Source organism: Mytilus trossulus, chromosome 10, assembly GCF_036588685.1.
Source record: "Mytilus trossulus isolate FHL-02 chromosome 10, PNRI_Mtr1.1.1.hap1, whole genome shotgun sequence".
In the NCBI taxonomy this organism is placed as follows: Eukaryota; Metazoa; Mollusca; class Bivalvia; order Mytilida; family Mytilidae; genus Mytilus; species Mytilus trossulus.
This window is the reverse complement of record NC_086382.1, coordinates 2,096,250-2,113,316: the sequence shown is the minus strand read 5'-3', so window position 1 is coordinate 2,113,316 and position 17,067 is coordinate 2,096,250. Positions and strand designations below refer to the sequence as shown.

The following is a 17,067-nucleotide window of genomic DNA, read 5'->3' as shown; positions in this document are numbered from 1 at the left end:
GAGAGCCCAGGTGGTCGTGTGGTCTAGCGGGACGGCTGCAGTGCAGGCGATTTGGTGTCACGATATCACAGTAGCATGGGTTCGAATCCCGGCGAGGGAAGAACCAAAAATTTGCGAAAGCAAATTTACAGATCTAACATTGTTGGGTTGATGTTTAGACGAGTTGTATATACATTATGTACACAGCCATGTATCACCATCATTGATGGCGATCCGATGGATATATCTGTTGTAGGGTTGTCACTGACTCAGACGTACTTATGAATATAATTATTTTCTGTGACTGTATCTTACATTAATTTGTAGGATCCTTTACTATAGATAATTTAGCTGATCTGTAACAATAACATCTTCATGCCTCATATATCATGTACTGTAGTACGCCGCTAGATTAAAACTGACGTGGAAAGGTAACATATGGCCACCGAAAGCTCTTTTTTGAGAGCCCAGGTGGTCGTGTGGTCTAGCGGGACGGCTGCAGTGCAGGCGATTTGGTGTCACGATATCACAGTAGCATGGGTTCGAATCCCGGCGAGGGAAGAACCAAAAATTTGCGAAAGCAAATTTACAGATCTAACATTGTTGGGTTGATGTTTAGACGAGTTGTATATACATTATGTACACAGCCATGTATCACCATCATTGATGGCGATCCGATGGATATATCTGTTGTAGGGTTGTCACTGACTCAGACGTACTTATGAATATAATTATTTTCTGTGACTGTATCTTACATTAATTTGTAGGATCCTTTACTATAGATAATTTAGCTGATCTGTAACAATAACATCTTCATGCCTCATATATCATGTACTGTAGTACGCCGCTAGATTAAAACTGACGTGGAAAGGTAACATATGGCCACCGAAAGCTCTTTTTTGAGAGCCCAGGTGGTCGTGTGGTCTAGCGGGACGGCTGCAGTGCAGGCGATTTGGTGTCACGATATCACAGTAGCATGGGTTCGAATCCCGGCGAGGGAAGAACCAAAAATTTGCGAAAGCAAATTTACAGATCTAACATTGTTGGGTTGATGTTTAGACGAGTTGTATATACATTATGTACACAGCCATGTATCACCATCATTGATGGCGATCCGATGGATATATCTGTTGTAGGGTTGTCACTGACTCAGACGTACTTATGAATATAATTATTTTCTGTGACTGTATCTTACATTAATTTGTAGGATCCTTTACTATAGATAATTTAGCTGATCTGTAACAATAACATCTTCATGCCTCATATATCATGTACTGTAGTACGCCGCTAGATTAAAACTGACGTGGAAAGGTAACATATGGCCACCGAAAGCTCTTTTTTGAGAGCCCAGGTGGTCGTGTGGTCTAGCGGGACGGCTGCAGTGCAGGCGATTTGGTGTCACGATATCACAGTAGCATGGGTTCGAATCCCGGCGAGGGAAGAACCAAAAATTTGCGAAAGCAAATTTACAGATCTAACATTGTTGGGTTGATGTTTAGACGAGTTGTATATACATTATGTACACAGCCATGTATCACCATCATTGATGGCGATCCGATGGATATATCTGTTGTAGGGTTGTCACTGACTCAGACGTACTTATGAATATAATTATTTTCTGTGACTGTATCTTACATTAATTTGTAGGATCCTTTACTATAGATAATTTAGCTGATCTGTAACAATAACATCTTCATGCCTCATATATCATGTACTGTAGTACGCCGCTAGATTAAAACTGACGTGGAAAGGTAACATATGGCCACCGAAAGCTCTTTTTTGAGAGCCCAGGTGGTCGTGTGGTCTAGCGGGACGGCTGCAGTGCAGGCGATTTGGTGTCACGATATCACAGTAGCATGGGTTCGAATCCCGGCGAGGGAAGAACCAAAAATTTGCGAAAGCAAATTTACAGATCTAACATTGTTGGGTTGATGTTTAGACGAGTTGTATATACATTATGTACACAGCCATGTATCACCATCATTGATGGCGATCCGATGGATATATCTGTTGTAGGGTTGTCACTGACTCAGACGTACTTATGAATATAATTATTTTCTGTGACTGTATCTTACATTAATTTGTAGGATCCTTTACTATAGATAATTTAGCTGATCTGTAACAATAACATCTTCATGCCTCATATATCATGTACTGTAGTACGCCGCTAGATTAAAACTGACGTGGAAAGGTAACATATGGCCACCGAAAGCTCTTTTTTGAGAGCCCAGGTGGTCGTGTGGTCTAGCGGGACGGCTGCAGTGCAGGCGATTTGGTGTCACGATATCACAGTAGCATGGGTTCGAATCCCGGCGAGGGAAGAACCAAAAATTTGCGAAAGCAAATTTACAGATCTAACATTGTTGGGTTGATGTTTAGACGAGTTGTATATACATTATGTACACAGCCATGTATCACCATCATTGATGGCGATCCGATGGATATATCTGTTGTAGGGTTGTCACTGACTCAGACGTACTTATGAATATAATTATTTTCTGTGACTGTATCTTACATTAATTTGTAGGATCCTTTACTATAGATAATTTAGCTGATCTGTAACAATAACATCTTCATGCCTCATATATCATGTACTGTAGTACGCCGCTAGATTAAAACTGACGTGGAAAGGTAACATATGGCCACCGAAAGCTCTTTTTTGAGAGCCCAGGTGGTCGTGTGGTCTAGCGGGACGGCTGCAGTGCAGGCGATTTGGTGTCACGATATCACAGTAGCATGGGTTCGAATCCCGGCGAGGGAAGAACCAAAAATTTGCGAAAGCAAATTTACAGATCTAACATTGTTGGGTTGATGTTTAGACGAGTTGTATATACATTATGTACACAGCCATGTATCACCATCATTGATGGCGATCCGATGGATATATCTGTTGTAGGGTTGTCACTGACTCAGACGTACTTATGAATATAATTATTTTCTGTGACTGTATCTTACATTAATTTGTAGGATCCTTTACTATAGATAATTTAGCTGATCTGTAACAATAACATCTTCATGCCTCATATATCATGTACTGTAGTACGCCGCTAGATTAAAACTGACGTGGAAAGGTAACATATGGCCACCGAAAGCTCTTTTTTGAGAGCCCAGGTGGTCGTGTGGTCTAGCGGGACGGCTGCAGTGCAGGCGATTTGGTGTCACGATATCACAGTAGCATGGGTTCGAATCCCGGCGAGGGAAGAACCAAAAATTTGCGAAAGCAAATTTACAGATCTAACATTGTTGGGTTGATGTTTAGACGAGTTGTATATACATTATGTACACAGCCATGTATCACCATCATTGATGGCGATCCGATGGATATATCTGTTGTAGGGTTGTCACTGACTCAGACGTACTTATGAATATAATTATTTTCTGTGACTGTATCTTACATTAATTTGTAGGATCCTTTACTATAGATAATTTAGCTGATCTGTAACAATAACATCTTCATGCCTCATATATCATGTACTGTAGTACGCCGCTAGATTAAAACTGACGTGGAAAGGTAACATATGGCCACCGAAAGCTCTTTTTTGAGAGCCCAGGTGGTCGTGTGGTCTAGCGGGACGGCTGCAGTGCAGGCGATTTGGTGTCACGATATCACAGTAGCATGGGTTCGAATCCCGGCGAGGGAAGAACCAAAAATTTGCGAAAGCAAATTTACAGATCTAACATTGTTGGGTTGATGTTTAGACGAGTTGTATATACATTATGTACACAGCCATGTATCACCATCATTGATGGCGATCCGATGGATATATCTGTTGTAGGGTTGTCACTGACTCAGACGTACTTATGAATATAATTATTTTCTGTGACTGTATCTTACATTAATTTGTAGGATCCTTTACTATAGATAATTTAGCTGATCTGTAACAATAACATCTTCATGCCTCATATATCATGTACTGTAGTACGCCGCTAGATTAAAACTGACGTGGAAAGGTAACATATGGCCACCGAAAGCTCTTTTTTGAGAGCCCAGGTGGTCGTGTGGTCTAGCGGGACGGCTGCAGTGCAGGCGATTTGGTGTCACGATATCACAGTAGCATGGGTTCGAATCCCGGCGAGGGAAGAACCAAAAATTTGCGAAAGCAAATTTACAGATCTAACATTGTTGGGTTGATGTTTAGACGAGTTGTATATACATTATGTACACAGCCATGTATCACCATCATTGATGGCGATCCGATGGATATATCTGTTGTAGGGTTGTCACTGACTCAGACGTACTTATGAATATAATTATTTTCTGTGACTGTATCTTACATTAATTTGTAGGATCCTTTACTATAGATAATTTAGCTGATCTGTAACAATAACATCTTCATGCCTCATATATCATGTACTGTAGTACGCCGCTAGATTAAAACTGACGTGGAAAGGTAACATATGGCCACCGAAAGCTCTTTTTTGAGAGCCCAGGTGGTCGTGTGGTCTAGCGGGACGGCTGCAGTGCAGGCGATTTGGTGTCACGATATCACAGTAGCATGGGTTCGAATCCCGGCGAGGGAAGAACCAAAAATTTGCGAAAGCAAATTTACAGATCTAACATTGTTGGGTTGATGTTTAGACGAGTTGTATATATATATATATATATATATATACATAAGTACGTCTGAGTCAGTGACAACCCTACAACAGATGTATCCATCGGATCGCCATCAATGATGGTGATACATGGCTGTGTACATAATGTATATACAACTCGTCTAAACATCAACCCAACAATGTTAGATCTGTAAATTTGCTTTCGCAAATTTTTGGTTCTTCCCTCGCCGGGATTCGAACCCACGCTACTGTGATATCGTGACACCAAATCGCCTGCACTGCAGCCGTCCCGCTAGACCACACGACCACCTGGGCTCTCTAAAAAAAAGAGCTTTCGCTGGCCATGTGTTACCTTTCCACGTCAGTTTTAATCTAGCGGCGTACTACAGTACATGATATATAAGGCATGAAGATGTTAGAGAGCCCAGGTGGTCGTGTGGTCTAGCGGGACGGCTGCAGTGCAGGCGATTTGGTGTCACGATATCACAGTAGCGTGGGTTCGAATCCCGGCGAGGGAAGAACCAAAAATTTGCGAAAGCAAATTTACAGATCTAACATTGTTGGGTTGATGTTTAGACGAGTTGTATATATATATATTTCTCTAAAAAATTAGGGTACTTTTTATTTGGCCTTCCAAATACCGTTTCGATCCCTAACATCACTGAAGAGACATTTATTGTCGAAATCCGGATATGGTGTACTAAAGAAATATTGACACCGAATGTTTGTGGCACAACATCCTGTCCACAAGTTAACAACTTTTTTTTTTCTGTGACGTATTAAATTTATATTGAGATCCAGTTTGTTACATCTTGTGATCAATTTTATTTGGCAATCGTCAATGGCAGTCAGCAGGGTTAAAGAACATCAGTTGTTCGACCTGTTAGTCAAATGCGTTTTGTTTAAATATACTTTTTCACTCTTTTGGTCTTTTGGAAAATGTTGTTTGTGCTGTTTTTATACCCTTCTACAACGAAATTTGTTTGACATGCACACGTATAAAAATTGCGGTTTTTATCCAACGCAGTCATAGGTTTGAACGTAGTTTTCAATTTAGACTCGTTTATATATATATATATATATATATAATGTTGATTTTTTTTATTTGTCGTTTTAACCCCATGATCGGAATCGATGGACATTGCCGAATTCGATCCTGTAGTCGATCCTCAGCTCATCGTATAGAAATGATCGCAAAAGCTCTTCCGTATCTTCACCCGGAACTCTATGCAATCCCGTAAAGATCAGATTGTTTTTCATTGACCTGCATTGCAAGTCAAGAATGGCTGACTTTAAGGACTCAATTTCCTTTGAATTGATGACTGATGGAACACCCGGTCGGACGATGGTGTTGTCTTCAAGTTTCTTAATTCTCGTATCATGATTGTTTATATTACGTATGTTAGTTTTTACTTGTCCAGATACCTGATCGAAAAGATTGCTAACACCTTGGCAGCTAGTCTCGCAGTCTGACAGCTTTTTGTTGAAATCGCTCGCCTGGTTTTCTAATGTTCTAACCCTAGCTGACACCGTTAAGAAATCTTGTTTCAAATCACCAAGGCGCTTCTCCATACTTGTTTCCATTCGTCTCATTGTAGAGTCGATACCCGTAACTATTTCCAAAATCATGTTAAGCAATATGCCGGAGTTCAGATTTACATCATTGGAAGCGTCAACTATTCTTCGGCTCTCTTTAATCAACCTCGACGTATCGCTCATCGACATTCTTTTTGATATGATTGGTTGTCCTTATAGGTGAATAGGTCAAATTTACTATAAAACAGCTGATTTTACTATAGTCCAAAGTCCACTTTCATTCAATGTTTAATGAACAGTTTTCAATATATACACTGTTTATCCCCCAGGGTATACAGGACAGGTCTCAGTGAAAGTAATAGTTTCGTTGTTATCAAAAACTTCTAATATGGGTTCAAGATCTCCGAAATATAGACAATAAGTTCAAAAAGTATAATATTTACAGTTGTTGAAATCTTACTCCAAAATCTCCTGTATAACTAACCGAAATCCATATTTTTGTTGACGTCATTTTCTTTCTAATCACGTGATGTTCAAAGATCATTCTGTTCCAATAACTTGTCATACCTATACCAAACCTATCGCAACTAAAATGTTCAATTACAACATGTACAAACACGAATTTCATATTGGTAACGTACATTATTTTTTATTTCTAAATTATGACCACTAATTCTCTATTTAGTGACACATTTGAATTATCAGTTTTTACCATAAGTTTTTTGTCTTATATCTTAATTAACATTCATTTTTAATCAAAGTCTTTAAAAAGTCTTAATTCATACAAGTCCCTGCAATTATTAACTTTATATATAAGGCCTGGGTTGCAAATGTATACCGTATCATGACAGTCCAGCAATTCCGACAATATTATACACTGAAAAAATTTGATTTAATGAATAAACCATAAAATTGTCACCATCTATAGAAGTATGCTTTATTTTGTTTGCAGAAAAACTTTGGCTTTTAACTGGCAAAAATTAGCCAAACTGGAGATAACATAAAATAAAATTACAGTGGTTTAAAAAAAGCGACATTTTTTTCTTTAAACAATTTCTTTTCATAAGATTCACTTAATTCAGAGATATAATGAACATTATGATTAGCAGTTTTAATGAGCATTTATCAAAATTTGAAGATATTAAGGTGGACATTTTTAAAACAAGTCTCTCCAGTGATTGTTCATGCACAACTCCTGTTTTGAGATTTGAACAAAAAAGATAAACAAAAAGGTTGTTTTCCTAAACCCTATAATGATATTTGTAGTATTACTGAATAACAATAGAAGTGATCAAAATTTATTGTAAAAGGATTGTTTAATAACTGTTCTTTTAAAAAAAAAAGCATTTGCATGATTATAAGTTATTATTAATAATTCACATTGAATTATGTAACAATTGAATCCAATGTACATCATGTATATTCACTTAAAAAAAATATTTATTTTAAGTCCGGGTTTTCTTTTAAAATGCTAGTCAACAACTTTATATTTTGTCATTTGTACTCAAGATTCCTACCAGGAAGAATTAAAAAAAAGAAGAAACAAAAGCAAATGAAAAAAATATATACAAAAAAGAATGAAAACAATTAAAAAAATAAAAAAACAACGTAATTTAATTTAAGATAAATTAAAAGACAGAAAAAAGAAATAAATGATATAAATTAACAATGACTAAAACAAATATTTTATTCTTCATTTTCAAAAGAGGTGAAATGTCAATTTTTATGAAACATACAGGCTGAAAACTTCATCTCTGATTGATTTCAACAGGTAACATAATTAGATAAAACATCAACCCATATGTTATGACCCGAATAACTGACACCATTGGCCCTGCAAAGGATGGATATAAATAAGCAGATATCACAGGACAAACTGTAACATCAACTGAAAAAGAAAAAGAAAATACTCATGAAAGATCAAGGAGACGAAAATAAAATGGAAATTTTACAATGCCTGTTGATGCCTATCAACCCTTTCCATATAACTCTATCCAATGTCGAAAAAAATAAGCACACAGCAATACGCATGCTAAAACTCGGTTTAAAAGAAACCCGAATCAGCTGTCTGAGTATAACACAGAAGAAACTAAACAAATTACAATAATACATAAACTAACAAAGAACTACATTTTACTAGTAGTTACAGACATGCCAGCTGCAGACCTGAATTAAATTGATTCATATATTATGTCTTCATTATACGAAAATCAAACACTCATACAATGCACTATGGACTTAAGCTGAATAAATTATAAAAGCATACCTTCAACACATACGGCAATATATATAATAAACACCATCCATATGCCAATAAACAGAGCTGAGAGATCCTGTAAGAAATTATAAATGACTAAGTATTGTGATTTTTTTTTTAGATTACATATATATAAAAAGTCATTATATGTTGTGACCCGGATATGGTGTATAACATTTTTTGCACCTGATGTTTGAAGTATAGCATCTTTGACGCAAGTTTATTGTTTTCTGTTTAGTATTAAATGTATATTAAGATCCATGTTGTTACCTCGTGTGATCAATTTATATGGCAATCGACAATGGCAGTTATCAGGGTTTAAGAATATCAGTTGTTCAAGAGGGACGAAATATACCAAAGGGACAATCAAACTAAAAAAATTAAAACAAACTGACAACGCCATAGCTAAAAATGAAAAAGACAAACAGAAAAAACAATAGTACACATGAGACAACATAGAAAACTAAAGAACAAACAGCATGAACCCCACCAAAAACTAAGGGTGATCTCAGGTGCTCCGCAAGGGTAAGCAGATCCTGCTCCACATGTGGTACCCGTCGTGTTGCTTATGTGATAACATATTCGGTAAATAGTCTTATTCGGTAGGTCACATTCATGAAAGGGAAGGGGGATTGTAGTTTCGACGTAAGGAATATATCCGATATCATTTGTTCAACCTGTTTGTCAAATGTGTTTTGTTTCCGAAGTGCTGTTTTCGCATTCGCCTTAATAAACAACGCTAAAACTAAAACATTTTCAAAGCTAGGGAAGTAAAAATCATTTCAAGTAAAAAGTAAAATAACAAAAATACTAAACTCCGAGGAAAATTCAAAATGGAAATCCGTAATCGAATGGCCAAATCCAAAGCTCAAAACCACATTTATTTCAAAGCAGCAGTTACAAAGTACTATGAATTTCATGATAACAATGTTTCATATAAATAGTAACCACTTTTATTCTTCATAACTGTCACTATATTAAAAAGGCTTTGCAAACTGCTATAAGTTATGTCTTTATCTAAAATCACTTATAGCAATGACTTAATTACAACAAGCGGGTGTTATTTGTTTTTAAGAGAATGTAGTTGATTTTTGTAATTCCATTTTGTTGTTTATACCGAATGCAAAGGCAACCAAAGATGTGGTGGTATGAAGTAAATACTGTACGGAAGTCAATCTATATTCAAGGCCGTACACTCATCTGAGAGTCACATATCAAATAAGCATTTGTTTGTTTTACAGACATAAAGATTAAAACACAGTGTGCAATTTAACTTTTCGTTAAGCATATGCTCTGGTGTAAACATCAATGGAATCAATAATTATTTTTGAAGTTATAATGGTTCCAACTGATCGGTTGGGGTTCTTTGAACATATGACCATACGATGTCACCTTTATGCGAGTTATGTTTTGAACTCCAGTAATTAAATTGAACTTCATTGTTGAATCTGCCAGAGGGTTGTTGCTTTGTTTATATCGATAAACTGTATTACTTGCTTGGCTTCAATATGATTTTTTTTTTTAAATATAAAACAAATTTAAGGTCATTCATGGCTGAAAACGATTTTTTTTTTAATAAAGCGCAATTATAATCTATAATTATATAAATTGTTTCTACTTCACTACTTTTGATTACCAGTATATCGTGTCAAAGTGCAATAATTCTATTGTAAAGTCATAGTCATTGAATACAGTTAAAAACGATACTCGTTACCTCCATAAACCAAACCATGAATAAAAACAAACCGGCTTGATTGAACCAATTATGCTAAGTAGGTATAATTAAGCTGCCTTAATATGTATATGTTAACTTAGATAACTACGGTTTAAGAATCTTATTTAGTAGTGTCTTAGACATGTACATGTTTTAAATGCGTCTTAAGTTAGGATGGATTTGACTATACTGTTATGTCCTTTTTGTCATATAGCTCTTCAACTGTTTATGTTCTAGTACATCCTTGGCTTTCAATTGTTTGGCTTCAAACGTAAATGATGAAGGTAAATCAAGAAAATTGTTATTTTCATTTTAAAACGATAAATTGAGGCGGAACAACGTCACAATGTCAAAAGAATTTCAATTGGAGGAAAAAATCGACTATAATTTTCAATACTATTTTTTTTATAAAATGAAATGTAAGAAGTTATAACTATATTTGTACATAAAAATACTTACCATATTTGTAAAATCTGTCCTCTTAATTCAAATTGTAATCTTATGAAAATTTGTGTAACCCTAACGCTAAGGAAGAAATTTATTAATGCTGCTTATTATTTCTTGCGCATGCGTATCAGTCATGAATGAGAGTTAGTTTTGTTTGCTGGGGTTAATTTTAAATCTTGATACAATCAACAGCAGAATGGGATAGGGTTTTCGTAAACGGTGGTGAATGGGTTCTTTCTTGTTTTTTTTCTAAGTGGTAAGCGATTTTATATATAATAATTCAAAATCTGTGTTATGTTCTTGATATACTTTTGTTTGTCTTTTGGTCTTACCATTTTTTGTCATGGCTTTGTCAGTATTATTTTCAACTTATGAAGTTGAATGTTTCTTTGGTTCTTTTACATATAGCTACAAGTATGGAAGTGTGGAGTTCAACAATCACAGTGTTAATTACTGGTTTATCTTTGTAACAACATGACGCATTGATGTATACGATGACCAAAATCTGTGGCTGATGCAGAATTGTTCATAAGGCCAAATAAAAGACTATTTGTTTTTCACAGAGCTTTTTGAAAAATGACTAAAAAAGCTTCAAGGTAGGATATTTCTCATTTATGTATAGGGTATGTAAGGAAACAGGAAACACAAATACTTTTTTTATTTGGCCTATAAGGGGGGCGCTGACTGCTCAATAAGGGTACGGTCTAGTCATGCCTCAATGATTCCCTAAATAATCAATCAAAAATTTTCCTCCAAAGGTGGCTCATTTTTGTACTATTTTTCCCGCAAACTAAGGGGGAACCCTGGTACTCCTTACTCCGCCTGTGCAATAAATCATTTCTAAAAGATTCTGTGAATCCTGACTAGATCCTATTAATATCATTTTGTGTACCTTCGTTGTTGATACAAACAATATATATAATACTAGTATAACGTAAAAGTATACATTTTGTTTTTTGCGTCTGGGATATTTTTCTAGATCGAACTTCATCAGGCACTCAAAGCAATATTTGGAACCCAAGGATAATTTATAAATACCTTTTATACGAACTTTTACTGAGAAATTGAAATTTAAAGTGAATATTAAGTCAACAGTTACAAACAGAGAGTAGCCAAATCGGCCAAGGTACTTCATTTTTCAATTTTGTATGAAAAATAAACGTGAAATTGACTCCAATAAACATTAACAACTTGGTGAAAAAATAACAAACAGATTACAAAAAAATAATTGGAAAGTCCAGGGAAATATATAAAAGATATAAACTAACCCGAATAATTATACGCTTCAGTTGAGAGGATCGACTATATAATAAATGATTTAAATAGTCCAATTTGTGTTATTCCTATCATTATATATTTTGTAAGTTATTCATAAGTCTTTGCCATACGACGAAGTTCGATAGTATTTGTGTACTAAAAACTAACTATATAATTGTTTGAAATCCTTTTAAAACTTACGGTGTCAAAATATGTTAAGACAGTTTTAAAAACAGAAATATTTATTGTACTTTAATACGGTTTGAAGGTAGAAAAATTATACTGCCTGGGAACAATAAATATCAATCTTTAGTATATAGTTCTATGCATGATTACTAAGATGATCTCCATATTATCCCGAAATAAAATGTTTGAATTTCTCGGAAATAATTTATGATTTTTTATCATGAAATTTTAAGCCTATAAAAATACGGTGTCTTCCCGATTGTCCCACTTTTTGAAATTTCAGGTAAAAAGGTAGTGAAATGTTGTGGAACAATCGGGAAGATGTTTGTGGGGTTTAGTCACGTTTCTCCAACATGGGACAATTTTCCCTAAAACAATACAGATTGAATACTTTCAAAATATGTGCCCAAGTTATGAAAACATTAAGAATGGAAATGGGGAATGTGTCAAAGAGGCAACATACTAAGACTAACGGAAGGGATACTGATACTTATAAATAATTGAACAAATCAATAGATAAATAAGCATTATTACCTGTATTTTACCTGAGTTTACCTGAGTTTACTTGCAAAAAAAATGCGCGCAAATGTAATGGAAAGCTGCGCGCAAACGTAATGATTTTTGCGCGCAAATGTAATGGTAATGCGCGCAAACGTAATGCACCGGACAATTGGGAAATTTAATTGTGGGACAATCGGGAATTGTTTTGATTGTGATTAATCAGTTTTTATAGTGTCATTCATTCATATCTTTATTTCCTCTTTATAGAGATTACATGAAGTATGGTATCATGAACAATAAATTAATACATTAATAATAGAAAATAAAATAGTAAAGTTATGAACAATGAGTAATATTTACATATAAATGAAAATGTTAATATATATTGCAAGCTGTAAATGAGTTTATGTTGCGAGCTGTCGATATTACATGTGCTAACACTATACAATATAGTTCAATTAGCGATTGTATTCGGATGCAGATTTTATTACATGGACGTAGCAAAGTCGTTTAAATGAATCCAAGTCGGAGTCACTGAGCGCAGTTGAAGGGTCTTTTCCTAGACAAATAATAAATAGCGATTCATCACTACATTCACTGAGTTCAACATAAAGATCGAGAGAAAAGTTTTCTATTAGTATTACCTTAACCTTTTTCCCCTTGAATACATAGGCTATAATAAAACAAAACAATATATTCATATTGCCGATAACCCAGACAGCTTGAAGGACACCGGATTTTAATTAGTTGAAAATACAATTCATAAGCATAAATACATAAATAAATCATTACAATTATAGATGATTACTGGATGCTGATATATGACATACATATAGTATATTTAGTTAAATACCAAATAATAGCAAAGGCTCTTTCATCAACGATCCCGCCGGCCAGGAAAAACCAACCAAAACGAGTTATCTCGGGTCAAACTACATTAAATACCAAATATGTAGTGGAAAAAAGTTGGAAACCTGCGTCCAAACCCTGTGCTCGGAAGACCGTCTCCAGAGGTATACTTGGACAGTATACACAAAATTTGAGTTACAATTATTCGTTACAAAAAAAACCACTAACCATGATCAGAAACATGAATTAAACTAAATTGTTACATATCTGAAATATGTAAAAATAAACTTGACACTACGACTGTTGGGTAGAAAGTGAAGCTTTCGAAATATTTTCCCGCACTTGAAAATTTTCACGTGACTAAATAAGAAAATTCATACGCATCGTTAATACAAATGTTTCCCGCTATTCGTTGAAACGCGGGAAAATGTAAGTATTACCTTAACCTTTTTCCCCTTGAATACATAGGCTATAATAAAACAAAACAATATATTCATATTGCCGATAACCCAGACAGCTAGAAAACATACAAAGAAAGGGGTGAAATATGAGTAAAAAATCTATAATCCAAGACTGAGATACTGAAAGTCTCTTTTCTAAAGTGTCGGCAATATAGCCGTCTTTGCTACTGTCAGACTTCCACCTGCCATGCCTTTTAATGCATCGTTCATTAACTTCTGAACTAGCAGCAGCGGTCGCCCCACCGGCACGCAAAGAATGTAAACCCAAATTCAACGTGGGTGCGATTAATTTCAGTCTTTTCAATATATTTTCTCTAGCTGCTGTGTAACTTATTTTCTTATTTTTGTAAATAAGTTTAGCTATAGACTTATGCTTAAATATAGGTCGAAATATGTAAAAATCTGAATTCAGGTTCAATTTAGCCAAATCAATAATTCTTGAAAATACTGACTGGACATGCTATAGTTTTCCCTTTTGCAATCAAAATTTCATTACCCTGTCTATATTGGTCCGTTTTGCTATGAGAAATAAATAATTTCAAAAATTCATCATACACAGTTACGTCTTTACATTTTAAAGAACTAAGCTCGTCGAAACGGAGAAATCCTGAAAAACTTAACACTATCATTGCTAAATCTCTTACAATTAATAAAACATTAGAATCTTTGAATTTTGTACATAGTTCAATAATAATGTCGATACTAACAGGCTCCTTTTTGTTAACAGGTTTTCCATTTAAGCGCTTGGCTGATTCTTGTAATGATTTAACGAAAGAATTGTCAGTAGGGTCAGCAAAACCATTCAGCTCATGTACCCATTTCAAAGAATAAATAGCACTATTAATAACGTTAGGAGAACAGTTTTTGTCTATCAAATTAGTTATGTACAATGCGACGTGCATAGGAGCAGCGGGTAAATTATTAAAACCATGTTCTTTGATAAATGCGCTCCATCTGTTGAAACTTGAAAAGTATGTCTTGTTTGTATTGTTACTTCTTGAGTTGAGAAGAAATGACGACATCTTTCCGGTTAAATCATAAAGAATATGGTCTTTAGAAACTCCGCTTGCCTCCACAGCTGCTCCGACATTCCGCTTCAATCCTATTCCTGCAAAATAGAATTACTTAATCAAAACGCTAGCCTCATAGCTATCAATCTGAATTTCAGCAACCCTGTCTTGAAAACACCATTTTTTCCTGCCCCCTTGACGATACAATTATTCTGTGGTAAATAATAAATATTTCTCACAAAATCGAAAAATTCACCATCTCTATGTAAAATAGGCCAATAAGGGGCAGAAGTCCACTCAGGAACGACCAGTGTTCCTTTTGCTTTATCTTGTTTTAATTTATTCAGAGTTTTAGTAATTAAGATAGGTGGCGGTACAAGCCAGTTTACATCGTTACCCCAAAACTGGGTGAAAGCATCTACAGCTTCTGTCCCTGGACACCATACTTTTGAATTAAATCTCTTACACTGAGAGTTATAGTGTGTAGCAAATCTGTCTACCGTACAAATGTCCCATAAATTACACAAATAATGATAAATTGAGGGTTCTATTCCCCAATCGTCATGATCCATGACTCTGCTCAGATAATCTGCATCATTATTTTCAGTTCTTGGTATCCAATTAGGTGTTAAGTTAATCTTTTGAACTTCACACAAAAATCGACAATAGAGGTAGCAATTGATTGTAATTTCAATTTCTTGCTACCTACTTTCAAAATATGCTCAACATTCTTGTTATCGGAATTAATTTTAATTTGTTTGTTTTCAGTGGCATTACTAAATGTCTTTAATACCCTTCTGACACATTCTAATTCTCTCCATGTAGAACTTTCACCCATTTCCGGTTTGGTCCAATTACCAAATGTTTCAAAATTCTCAAAATGAGAATCAGCAAAAGGTGTAATATAACCACCAAAGCCCACATCTGAGGCGTCACAAACAATCTCGCAGTCAAACAAAGTATTGACTGTTACCGTGCTTATCTTAGCACCTACTGTATTTATATTTCTACAGTGAAGATTCCAGTACATTAATTCGCTCAAAGCTTCGTGCGTTATTCGTACACAAGCTTGCCAACTAGCTTTTGACATAACACAATCATAAAGAAATCTAGTATTTCTACGTACTACATTGCCAAAAACGGCGTGCATGATAATAAGCTGACCAACAATACTTGCTATAAATCTAGCTCTGAATAAAATCTTTCCATTAGTCACTTGAAACAAAACAAAATTCAAATATTTTTCTAATTTCTCTATTCTTTCTTCCTTGACAAATATGTTACCATTTTTTGTATCCCATGTGAAACCGAGCCAATCTAATTTTTGACAAGGAAACCAGTGCGATTTTTCATGCGCTATTAAAAAACCCAAATCTTCTAATTGAAGTTTAACTTGTTTACTACACTGTAAAGCAGTGACAAAATCTTTATCACCAGCAAGACCATCATCTAAAAACATTATAATTCTCTTGCCTTGAGATCTGAAATCTTTAACCACTTCTCGCAAAACCTTTGAAAAAATATACCCTGCGGTTAAAATTCCAAAGGGTAAAACAGCAAACACAAAATATTTTACTGTATTATCAAACAGCCATGAAAACCCTAAATACTGTTGATGCTCTTTAAATATCTCAAGATGATGATATGCCGATTTTAAATCGTAACTGAATATGAAATCCTTTTCATTGAACAATTCTCTAGCGACTTTACAAACTTCGTATTTAAACCTGTATTTAAATAAGTGTGGATTTATGTGACGACAGTCAAGGACGAGTCTGGGTTTACTCGATTTGTTGAAAGCTACCGTAAGTGGGTTAACGACTAACGGTATAGTGCTTACTTCTTTGATACAGCCTTTTTTCAATAGATTTAAAATTTCTGATGAAACAAAATCTTTGTTGTCTATTGAAGATTTGTTATTTCTAATATGTATACGATCAGGTTCTGTTTTAAACGGTATTTTATAACCGTTCTCGATTATGTCGAGAATGTATTGATTATCAGTTATCAATTTCCATTTATCTAACCTGATCTTTAATCTACCTACAGGTGTGCCAGGTAAGTATAAAACAGTGTCAGATGACAACTGTTCAGTCGTTACATTCTTGTTTTGTATATCGTAATTGCTCGTTATTGAGACAGAAGGTAAAATATTACATGTATGTTCAAAACTAACATTATTTATCTTTGATTCAGATGATAACAAATCGTTATTTAAATGTAATAAATTGAATGTACTTATCTTTGACTTCTTATTTTGTGGACAATTATCACTCCAATGGCCTCTGTTTCCACAAGTGAAACATCTACCAG

At 34.9% G+C, this 17,067-nt stretch overlaps 1 protein-coding gene across 1 annotated transcript; it reads right to left on the bottom strand.

Annotated features, from left to right (window-relative positions):
* Positions 1–14,172: 14,172 nt before the first annotated feature.
* LOC134686512 (uncharacterized) lies at positions 14,173–14,767 on the bottom strand. The gene has a single exon (XM_063546180.1). The coding sequence runs from the start codon at positions 14,764–14,766 to the stop codon at positions 14,173–14,175; it is 594 nt and encodes a 197-aa protein (XP_063402250.1). The 5' UTR covers position 14,767.
* Between the last annotated feature and the right edge of the window lie 2,300 nt (positions 14,768–17,067).

Excerpts from the sequence above, each read along its gene's own strand:
- LOC134686512 (XM_063546180.1), bottom strand. The coding sequence starts at position 14,766 with ATGTCGTCATTTCTTCTCAACTCAAGAAGTAACAATACAAACAAGACA.